At 32.3% G+C, this 12,469-nt stretch overlaps 1 protein-coding gene across 3 annotated transcripts in view; it reads right to left on the reverse strand.

Annotated features, from left to right (window-relative positions):
- Positions 1 to 3,539: 3,539 nt before the first annotated feature.
- Positions 3,540 to 12,469, reverse strand: part of LOC143056899 (uncharacterized) — a 218,868-nt gene continuing 209,938 nt past the window's right edge. For all 3 annotated transcript variants that reach the window (XM_076230074.1, XM_076230075.1, XM_076230076.1), the window contains 3 exons: positions 10,560 to 11,139; positions 7,343 to 7,464; positions 3,540 to 3,720 (listed from right to left, as the gene is read on the reverse strand). In XM_076230074.1, the coding sequence (XP_076086189.1) occupies positions 7,455 to 7,464; positions 10,560 to 11,139 (590 nt within the window). In that variant the 3' untranslated portion in view covers positions 3,540 to 3,720; positions 7,343 to 7,454. The remainder of the gene's footprint in view (positions 3,721 to 7,342; positions 7,465 to 10,559; positions 11,140 to 12,469) is intronic.

Raw genomic sequence — 12,469 nt, forward strand, 5'->3', positions numbered from 1 at the left:
CGTTATGCAAAATTAAAACTGTAAGGTATCTTATAGAACTACATGTAAACTAGTTGCCAATATAGTTCCTGCATCTGTATGCTTTACTGTTTTGTTGATCAGTCAGTAGTCATCAATCCGTCACTGATAAGTCAAGTTCATATCACCAATCGGTCAAACTTATAATGTGAAGACTGGCTGATCGGTGTTTTTGGATTGAACTTTACTTATTACTACCTCTGGATTGATACGTCTAATGGGGGACTTTTTGACCACGATTATATCATTAGCCTAGCATTACCCTAGTAGCCAGTATTTTGATACTTGCATGAAAATACGAATATTGTTATGATTTAAATTGCTGTTTTAAAATTGCGGATGAATTTTTAATTAAAGGAATGTATGTCCCTAGTGCCTAGCCATGTCCAGTTTTTGCTTCACTGGTGCAGTAAAATGAGTACCGTTATTGTTTATGCTATTAGTAACCACTGAATCTATACTTTTCCTGGTATCATTTACCTAGTTCAGGCATAGAAATTCTGATATTAACTGATATTGTCTCATTGAGGTTGCGTTTAACAATTTTGAATTCATTTAAAGGAATGTAGTATCTTCATGCATAGCTTCTTGTCCGAGTTAAACTACATTCGGGCCTTTTTGGTTTTATCAGCTGGTACACTTTTGTATTCGATTTTTGATTTTCATATATAAATTGGTCTCGAGCATAATTGATTGTCGAAATGCAGATCTGGTGTAGTTAAATAGGTTCTGTTAATGTTCACTGGGTTACTACCACTGGATTGATATATCTAATGGACTTGTAGTCCCCCAAAATATCATGAGTCCACTCGCCAGTAGTACTTCAGATTTATTGATCGGTCTTTAAGATCTGCACAGTAGTTTGGAAAATACATCAAATGTGAGAATTGACGATGAGCACAGAAACGACCTATGTGGTACTGTTATACCACTGTCTCAGGTTAGGGGAGGGTTAGTATACCGCTAACATATTTAACCCCGCCATATTATATATGTATCTGCCTGTCCAAAGTCAGGAGCCTGTAATTCAGTGGTTGTCGTTTGTTTATATGTTACAAATTTGTTTTTCGTTATTTTTTTTTTATATAAATAAGGCCGTTAGTTTTCTCGTTTGAATTGTTTTACATTGTCATATCGGGGCCTTTTTTGGCTGACTATGCGGTGTGGGCTTGGCTCATTGTTGAAGACTGTACGGTGACCTATAGTTGTTTTAAATGTCTGTGTCATTTTGGTCTCTTGTGGACAGTTGTCTCATTGTCAATCATACCACATCTTCTTTTTTTTATATACATGTAAATAAGTATTACTTCCAGAGCATTTGCGATCACCCATGGATATGAGTTGGGTTTTTGTTGCTCAGTTTTTAGTTTTCTATGTTTAGTTTCTTACTGTTTATTTTTTTTTGGTTGTTTTTAGTTTTATGCCATGGCCTTGTCAATATATTATTGACATGTAATTTTGCGAATCATTCTGTTTGATTAAAAATTTTATTTGTGCACATTGAAAGCTTCATACTTGAAAAAAGTTTACAAAATATTTCCGTAAATTAAGAATGTTGTTACATTGTGGGTAAATTAACGGTATTTGTATCATGTTATTGCAAAACACATTTACGGTGGTACCCAACACTTTCACTAAAATTAATTTGGCTCGTTTAATTTTCATAAAATTTTGTCAAAGTTTTTACTTTGAGACTTTGATATAAATATCAAAATTTAAAATTGTTTGAACCAACCGTTTTGTCAGAAAAATTACACTGGTTGTATAGCAATTTGACAAACACCAATTTTAATCATTGAGAAGCTTAATATTCCTTTTACAACACAACGTAATTAAAACGTTTAGCTGACTTTACAGAGTTATCTCCCTGTAGTATTAGGTACCACCTTAAATCATATATGAAAATACATTGATTGTAATGTTTTATTCGCAGAATGATAAGTTTATATTAAACGTCAAGAAACAAGTATTACACACTCATGGTAACAGAGAAATAAAATCTAAAATTAAGTAACATGTAGTTCATTACATTATTATTGTTATCTTCTTTTTAATCTTGTCGAGGAGACTATGAATGAGAATTGATTATACATTCACTGATCCAGATCCAACATTACCAATTTGTATCTGAGTTTTTATGAATTGTGTGTTACTATTCTAAAAGTATGAATTCTGTCTCTACAAATACTGAATACATTCTGAATCAATCCTCATATAATTTGTTTTGGTATATCCTTACCATTTCTGCTTTTGTGTTAATTTTTTCTTAAAACCTGGAATTTTCATAACAAATTATACCATTTTTAATTTGTCTCGACATATTCTTTCCATTCTGATTTTGTCTTCGTATATCTTAATATTTAACTAAGGTACCAGGCTTATAATTTCATACGCCAGACCTGCGTTTCGTCTACATAAGACTCGTCAGTGACGCTCAGATCAAAATAGTTAGAAAGCCAAACTAGTAACTTCATAAGCAAAAATGAAAGACAAGGATACAAAAATTGACTGTAACACAATGACACAACGGCGGGATGTATAAAAGCCGAGCACCGTCAAAAGAATATTAAAAAAAATGGATATTAAAATTGTTATTACCAAAACCATAATCATTTTCATTATCATTACAAATACCATTTAAAACAGATTATGCTTGTTAAGTTTAGTTAGTTGGACTTGACATCTGAAAATGAACTTTTGAAAGTCTGAGATTTTGAGTTGTGTTCTTCAGAAAACATTTAGACAGTTGAGAATAAAGGTACCGAGACAGAGTTAAGACTATATACAATGGGTCCAGATTATATCGAACTATGAAAAGACTGTTGAGGATTCCATATGATAATATAACCAATTTATAATGATGCCGTTTTAAAAACATAACTCATTATTCATCCAAGGTGAAAACATTTGGTCAGATCGATGCATTTGTTTATGCTGAATACAGAAAAACTCCTTCTCAACTGTTAATTTCTCATATTCAAATATGTCTTGAAAATAATAGCCATCACTGCATTTGAAATGGAGCTTAAAAGATATTTTCACCTTATACCTCTCTGTAATATTTATAAATAGTTGTGTTACTTCATTGTATATACTGCTACATAAACCTTCTAATACGGCCTGTCGTTCGGAAAACGTCACAATCTGAAGAGCAATTGTATCAGTTGACATGGTAACTAGAATCTTTGTACCACCAGATCGATCAGTGTCAAACATACAAATGCCACGGTATAACGCAATACCACCATCTACCTTGCTAGGATTGTAATGTCTAATAAACCATGCAGAGAGATGGTTAAAGAATGAAGGTGGAAGGAATTCAAATTTAAAACAAAGCCAGGAAGTTCTTTTGCATTTTTCCTTAAGAATTCCAAATTTGTTACATAAATCCTCGAATTTGGCAGACGGCATCATGCTTGGCATTATATAATTTGAGTTTTCTATTTTAACCAATATATCAAGCTTTTCCATAACTTTATGCAAATGTTCTTTTTGTCCTGAAAACTGACTTCCGTCTTCACCCCAGTTTTTCATTTTCCCTGTAGTCTCAAAAATTGCGAATCGCAACTTTTCAAATTCTTTGTCAGTATCTTCCTTATTTGACAGATAAAACTCGTCGTGCAAGTGATGATATTTGCTTTGATATCCCAAAATTCTGTCTATTTGATCATGTAATTCCTTTTTTCTCTTCTTAAAATCTGCCTACAGAAAATAAACAAGGGAATCAACAATTATCATGTTTGATAACGCTAATTAGTGAAAGGACTTCAAAAGATAATGATTTTTCTATATACATTACCTGCATTTCAATGTTTCACTACCTGTCATGACTCATTTAAGAAAATGTATGTTGCCCACTATAATATATGGAGTTGGTTATTGTCTGTAATCTAGACTGTACGATGAACGTTTTTACATTGTTGTTGCTTGGTCTTTATGCAGAGTTGACTGGGATTCAGAAATAAACAGATTTGACTGGAATTTAGTCGAGAAAAAAAAACACTTCCCTTCAGCCGATATTTTTTTTCCTCAAGAAATTCAGTTATCTAATAATTTTATAAACACATTCCATGTCAAGTAAAAGATGAATGCTTGAGATTTTTTTTAAATGCAACTTCGCTAGTAAGTTATTTTTGAAAAAGATTTGAGATGTAGGCAAGCTTCTGTGGTGACCCTCTGCTGTTGTTTTTTATTTGGTCGGGTTGTTGTCTCTTTGACACATTCCCCATTTCCATTCTCAATTTTAAGCTTACATTTTATTTTTTGGGGTAAAAAAATGGAAAACAGGTTGGAGTGGAGGCGTGGGTAATACATTAAAAATACAGCCTTCATCCTTTTTTTGTTGAACAAATGCAAGATGTGCCACTCCATCCTCCATTGCCCCTAACAAAAGTAATACAAATTGTACGTTTGCTCCAAAATATATGAATTCAATAACAATATAAACATGATAAATATAGTAAAATAATAATTTTGTATTTCATTAGTGAATACAATTAAACACGTGATACAAAATAAACACGTGTCACAATATGATCCAAATAGCTGCTTATCGTCCAAAATTGTTTACACAATGATTTTCTTCAAGATTTGCTGACTGTTTGACCACGGACACTTTTTATTTATAGAATCAATCGTGCATTGGTGAGTTGAGAGGGACTAAATCAATTGATCAGATTTTTTATATTAAACATGTTATATATTTCCAGTCTTGTTTATTGAAATATAAACATTGTTACCAGCATTTCTTCACTTTCAGCATTGTCCAAATACTTTACATGTTAATATAATTTAAAAAAAAAAATTACGGACCAACCATTTAGCTTCTGAAAGGGGTATGGTTTTTTTTTTCTGAGTAAGAAAATTATTAAGTTTTTCAACGCTGTCATCCAATTATTTTTTCGAAATTAGCAGTATTATATACAGTATTCGGTAAATCAGGAATAAGAATATTATATGTTTTGTCATCTGCTTGATCACAAATATTTTTTTTTCTCATAAAAATAGGGATCAGAAGATTTTTTGGGGGAAATAAACCAAAAAACACCCTTGAAGTTTAAAGTCTAATTCTTTAGTGTACTTATGCATTGTTATGTAAATAGTAATATCCTAGCATTGTTTGAAGAAAAAAAATAAAGTTGTTGAAGCCAACGTTAATATTTTAATAAAAAAAGACAAAAAATATGTACATGAAATAAAAAGTTCAAATCTAAATGATGTGTAAAGTGCCCATGACTCATTGATTAGTGATTCTTTTCATAAAATATGTCCGTGACACTAAAAGGTGTAAGTGGATCATTTTAAAAGGGTCCTGGGAAAACCCAATACTGGACTGTTTTTTCAATTGCTATGTTGGGGGCAAACCCGTACAGGTAACAGTAAATACATCAATTAGATTGTACGGTTCTTCTTAAGTTGTGTTGTAACGCACATGTCCAAGGTTGTTGCAGGGTAAAGTGCTCATAACATATTTAAATATATCTGATACAAAAAAAATAATAACACTTTTAGATATTTGGATGATATATTGGCTCTAAATAATGACAACTTCAGTATGTACACTAAAGAGATTCGTCCTGCTAAACTGACTTTAAATAAAGCTAGTACTAACACTGCCATTTCCTTGATCTTGATATTGATAACTTTAATGGGATGCTTAATATGTTTTTGTGTTCTGTTAAATTGTTCCTTTTAAAATTGTTAAACGATGATGACTGATGTACCCATATTTTGACTATTATATTTATTATGTCTGTTTATTTAACGCATCAATGTAAAAATACCGGAAATTGATGAGACTGTCATTAAAGTGAGAGGGTTAGCGCTATAGAACCAGGTTTAATCCACCATTTTCTACATTTGAAAATGCCTGTACCAAGTCAGGAATATGACAGTTTTTGTCCATTCGTTTTTGATGCGTTTTGTTATTTGATTTTGCCATGTGATTATGGACTTTCCCAATTGATCTTCCTCTAAGTTCAGTATTTTTGTGATTTTACTTTTTAATACCAAAATGTAAGATAAAAGAGATGATTTTTTTTATTTCCTATTGTTAATTTTTTTTTGAGATGACTACGTTCCTTTGTCACCATCTTATGGTGTTAATATATATCAATTTGTTCGGTTCGCTCGTGTTCAAAATGTGTGTAACAAAGTATTTGATTTTAAGATAAAGTTATTACACAACGGACTTTTTGAAATCACATACTTGTCAAATCATTTACTGAATTTTATCATCAATACAAGGACATTTCTTTTTAAATATAAATCATCTTGTAGACATCTTATATGCTGAGGTATTTAACATACAATCTTTTATAGTAACATTCTATACAAATCACAGAAATATCGGCATTAACTTCAAAAGCTAACCAAACACTTAAAACAAACTTATTCAGAAAGGATAGTGTAACGATACTGTTCTCAGTTCATTACAGATGACATTTTTTCTTAATTAATATGGATTCACTCAAGGTCTTTGCATCGGAAATAAACACATTTTTTTTCTAAAAACCAATTGTTGGCATGATACGTGTTTTGTTCTTCTTATATATATCGGACTCATACCTTTTTTAAGCTGAGTTTAACTGTTCGTATTGCTATGTGTTTGTTTTTTACATTGGCTAGAGGTATAGGGGGAGGATTTATTATTATTATTGTTCATCTATGTTTCGGGGTTAAGCGTGAAGTCAATGTTTGGCCATTTTCTCTAAACTAGCAAACATTTTTCTTTAGAGGCCAGCAAAAGGATGTCTCCGTGTGCGGGATTTAATCGCGGTGTTGAACACACATCGGTGGCCTTGAGCTGTTTTCTGCTCTATTGACGGGTTGTGGTCTCTTTGACACATCCCCGTTTCCATTCTCCATTTTATCAAGATCGCACCTTCTGAATGAGTTTGTCCTCAGTAGGTAGCATGTAATTCATTTTTTGTCAGTGGTTGCTGTCTATCATGATTGTCTTTAATTATTGTTCTATTATATTTTTTAATAACTTTTTTGGATTCGAGCGTCACTGATGAATCATTTGTAGACGAAACGTGCGTCTGGCGTATATATAAAATTTATTCCTGGTATCTATGATGCGTTTATTTATAAACTATGCTTTCGGCTTTCTCTTTTGAATGATATTGTATATTGTTTATCTTCGCTTTTGAAAATATTTCAATAGTGCATGTGTTTCGGTAGGTCGTAAAAGGACATGTGATTCTTCACTTGTATGTTAGAGTGACTATGGCTGTTTATGGATGTATATCTGATTGACAATCATGCCACATTTCTGTTCTTCAGAGAAAAAATGATAAACAACGTTCTACAATTGTATTACCTTGTTATATTTATCCTTTCCAGTGAAAACTAATACAATCGGAGGCTCCCAGTGCGCATAGCTAGCTCGTTCGTCAGCTGCACGATGACAATGGATAGAATCAAACCAAACATCAATATACTCTGAAACATACCGTTACTATTAAATAAGTAATAATTATTATCGCTTATATCCTTTGAGAAAGAAATATAACTATATTTAATTCCAATTAAATTGAAATAAGCATCCCTTGAATAATTATACAAGTATACTGTGTAATACGACATTAGAGTGTAAGAAAATGCAAACACATTTCTAATTATTTTCGGGCATGACGTGTTAATCGATACTTTTACTTCCTTAATACCAGGAAAGGTGCGGCATTTAACATGTCTAAGATAATTAAACACTTTTATAAATTATATATGAGACAAAGATATGTCTCGTGTATTCAAACGTTTTGATAATGGAGGTATTATAGGCACAAGCTATACAAACTTCATGGAATAAGATCTATTTTATATATCAATAAAAAGCTACAATATTTTGAAATGAGGTTGTGTTGCTGGTTTGTTCCAGTATACCCCGTATCTCTTTGAACTTATTCATTATCCTACTTTGGTCGTTTTAATCTTTACTGATAAATCTATGTAAACTTTCACGGCTGGTAATCTACACAAAATCGGTTCTGCAATGAAAAACAATAGTTTTCCGGTAATGCTTGAGTTGAGTCATTCTCGCCACCTCTCAATGTATGTATAATTCTAAAAATCGCAATTTCCTTATTCAACTGATCATTATGTTATGCTGTGGCAATTGCTTTAATGAATAGACGAACGTATTGTGTACTGGTGTTCACGGTGTTCAACTCCTGCAACATCAGTCGTCTCACGAGAAATTGTTGAATAAAGTTACAATAAACATTTGAGATATTTATTTTAACAGACCTGCGAATTCAAATTAATTTTTTTTCTGTCCTCGGGACTGAATATCGTTTATGGCGGCTTTCACCATGTTCACGCTGTCCGAAAGTGATAGACGACTGAATAAATCTAACAACTGTCAGTCTTTACTATTTTCTGTGTTAGGGAATCGGTTCTGATTTAGAAAGTCATATAAGAAAGTTATCGTATGATTGCTAATGAGACAACTCTTAACAAGAGACCAAATGAAGCTGACATTTACAACTATCGGTCACTGTACGGTCAAAAACAATTGGCAAATCCGATACTGCATATTCAGCTATAGAAGGCCCCAAAAACAATTCAAACAAGAAAACTAACGGCCTACTAAATGTACAAAAAATATAGAAAAGCAAATATGTTACACAGCAACAAATGACAACTACTGAATTACAGGCTCCTGATTTTGGAAAAACACATGTATTCAGAATGTGGCGGGGTTAAACATGTCAGTGTTTTTTCAATCCGTCCCTTACCTTGGACGAGGCCGGGTACTTGTATATTGGAACAACACAAATACACTAATTACAGATCTGAGAGTACTCGCAGTTACAGTATTTCATATCCACTAACAAATAAGGAAAGAAAGCGTGCATCAAAGGCTAAATTATCATTAAGTACACATACAACATTCAATCTACTTAGTGTAAAGACGTCATAAACAGTCAGAAAAAACATGACCTTGTGCAATGCCAAAATACAGGTATCGATATATTGTAGATCTATGAAAGTACTTAACAGTAATAATAAGTTTGCTTTTGATTTACTGATAACAAAATCAATATTAATACCATTTAAAACAGTAGTCAAAAAAATTATTACAGTAATGACAGTGTTGAATTAGTAAACTTTATAATAAGTTTATTTAAAGGATCGATAAGTCTGCCAGGATCATTTCTAAATTTCCTGGCAAGGTAAACATCAACATCTCCGTAAAAATGAGGATGTGCTATCCCGTTTGAAATAAAAAAAAATACAGGAACAACCAAACTTCAAAACCTTTTCTTTAAATCTATGGAAGAATTTAGTAAAGGTTTTAAGTGATTTGTGGTAACAAAATCCCTGACTTTATAATTTACCAGTAATCCATAGATTACGTTCATTAAAATCTAAAATAGAAACGGGCTACACGAATGCTTGAGAGGAAGTGTTATTTTATTTATATTTTACCTTGTGACTTTTCTCGACACAATAACTGTGATAAATGCTAATTAAAAGTCGAATAATTTATATATGCTTAAATAGATATAAAACTGATAACTCATTGATTCAATAACATCATACTTTTAATGGTTTGTTAAATATCAGGAGATTATCATGTTTTTTTAATGCTCATGATTAATACGTTTTGTAAATCTGCCTTTGGTGATTTTGATATTTCAGCGAAAAGGGTGTGTCTAATAGGTCATGTAGGTGTAGAAGTTCTTTTGATTGGAAATAGATATTTAGAAATTGAAAGACTTTTCTTTAATATATGTAAGGATCTATGTGCCTTATATTTAAAGATTGGAGTACCCCCAGAGGTTTAACTTGGGTTTCGTAGGCGGGAATATCGGTGTATAGTATCTGGACAGTTATTGTAGGGTGCCAATGTCAGTCCTCACGTCCTTTTTCACTAAATATTGGCATTTCCTTTTCACCGACGAACAATCCTGCACTTGGACAACTTGTGTTGTAATACTGTGTTGAACAAGAATGTGTCCCTTGTACACGGATGTCCCATCCGCACTGTCATTTTCTATGTATAGTAAACCGTAAAAATGGGGGCATTTAGATTAGAAAGGTCATATCTTAGGTAACATGTGTACTAAGTTTCAACTTGATTGGACTTCAGGTTCATCAAAAACTACCTCGACCAAAAACTTTAACCTGAAGCGGGACAGACGAACGGACGAATGAACGGACACAAAAACATAATGCCCATATATGGGGCATACAAACATATATTGTAGCTCTCTTTCGTTTCTGATCTGTGGTGAATAACTTTACAGACATAGGCCATCAATATAAAACTACATATGTTCATAGTGTTTGCATTGAACGTATTGAATTGGGTATGTTTGTACGATCAATGCTGAATCACGAAGTCTTATTGATTTTTACTTAACATTGATTAACCTTTATAAAAGTGTGTATGTGGTCTATATCTTGACAGGAGGCAACTAAAACATATAAAAAATAATCCAGAAAAGCTATACTATACATCCTTATTTATGTATCTAAAGTTTTTATATTATCATTCTGCTATGAATTTTTTTCCTGATATGAAAACATACCTCCAATATGCTGAAAATCTGCAGAAAAACTTCGGTTCATCTTCTTCTCTTAATATGTCGTCCTTCATATCTGCAACTACAAGGTATACTGCACTACTTGTCAAAAATGCTTGATGTGTAGCATAAAATTCTTTTTGCCCTGCAAAGTCCCATAATTCACATAATGCAAATAGGTTTCGTGGAGTTTTTGCAGTTGACTTAGTAAATACTTTAGCCATCAAATCCTGAGGCATTACCAATAAAGAAGACTGATTTTTATCCATATTTATCTTCTTGTCATTTTTTCTGTCTTTTTTATAAGAAGCCGTATTATCAGGATGATTTACAGTACTATAGTTTATCTGATCTACATGCATATTTGGGTCGTCTCTGTTGTCAGCTAGGTGATCAGCTTTTATATCAATCGGATAGCCATTGTTAACGTCAATTGACTTAATAACTAGTACATTATTTTCTCGTTTTTCTGATTGTGTTAATTTAGTTGATACTGTTGTTCTTTTAGTACTTTCTATATCATCTATTTGTGTTTTCCCATTTGGACTAAGTGCTCTATCCATCCGTTCTTTCTTGTCATCAATTTCTGATAGAAAAAGTAAACTTGTATTTTTTAACCATAATACCATTTTGTTACAAGTTTCTGGGCAATCCAATGTCATTATAGAACATTTTTCATACCAATATTACGGGGTTGGATCTTTATTTTTGTTTATCCATTATAAAAACTCAGATTATTACGTTTATTAAGCTAATATCAACTTTACTTGAAATGAAATGTTTGTGTTTCCATGCATGTTCAAAGTACAACTCAACTTTAGCAGATGGAATATCCAACTGGGGAACAGACATATGGTCAACTTGGCAATAAAATATTGCCCTATTTTGGCGTCCGATTCGCTTTGTATGATTTATAAATTGGCAGTCAACGTTAAATCTGAAGTATTGTTTAGATAAAGTGCAACGTTTAAGAACCCTTGCTTCGAATCTTTAAGGCAGTGAATTGCTGCCACTGTACACCTTAGGATTTATAAATTGACAGCCGACGTTAAATCTGAAATCTAGTTTAGATAAAGTGCAATGTTAAGAACCCTTGCTTCGAATCTTTAAGGCAGTGAATTGAGGTCACTGTACACCTAAGGACCTTTTCCATTGACAGTAACAATGTCCCGCCTTTTATCCCGGCCATACCCCTATGGAGAACAAACCTTTCGTATGTCTTATATCATTATATTTGTCCCCAGTAAGAACTTTTTATTTTGTTCTGATCATTTTTTTTGGGTTCTGTCTTTTTTTCTTTCTAACGCTGTATTATTTCAAAAGATGTAGCTTTTGTATTTGACTTATCGTTTCTGCTCAGAAACCTTTTAAATACCAACACATGCATTTGTTATTGATCAGTTAGTTAGTACATGTCGCAAAATATGAAAAAAAATTGTATATATTTTGGTTAAAAGAGAGAATTGCCAATAAGTTGGAGTTTTATTTTAACATTAGCTGTAGGTGAATACCTCACTAACTAATACAGTCATGTAATTTGAAATCCTTTCTTGTTGACTTTAACATTTATGGCAAGGTCAAATGTCAATTTGACGTTATAGATTTTGATCCCTGTATACATTCGTTTTTATGCATGATAAAAAATGAAAACAACACGTTCAATAATTTCACTATTTAAAAGCTGTGAACGTATAAGAATTGTAACAGTTTTATGACAAAACAATACCCCAAAAATAGCTAAATCTATCTAAGGTCAACTTTGCCTGAAGAAGTTGAAACCTTAGTTTCTTTATGATTTCAAAAGGAGTAGGTCCGGTAAGGGCCGATTTCGGCCTCAATTTTCAAGTTCATCTAACGAAAGATTTTAGACACTTTCTAAACACTTAAGTGTCTATTTCAATTGATTCAATTCGTTA

Source organism: Mytilus galloprovincialis, chromosome 13 (genome assembly GCF_965363235.1).
Source record: "Mytilus galloprovincialis chromosome 13, xbMytGall1.hap1.1, whole genome shotgun sequence".
NCBI lineage: Eukaryota > Metazoa > Mollusca > Bivalvia > Mytilida > Mytilidae > Mytilus > Mytilus galloprovincialis.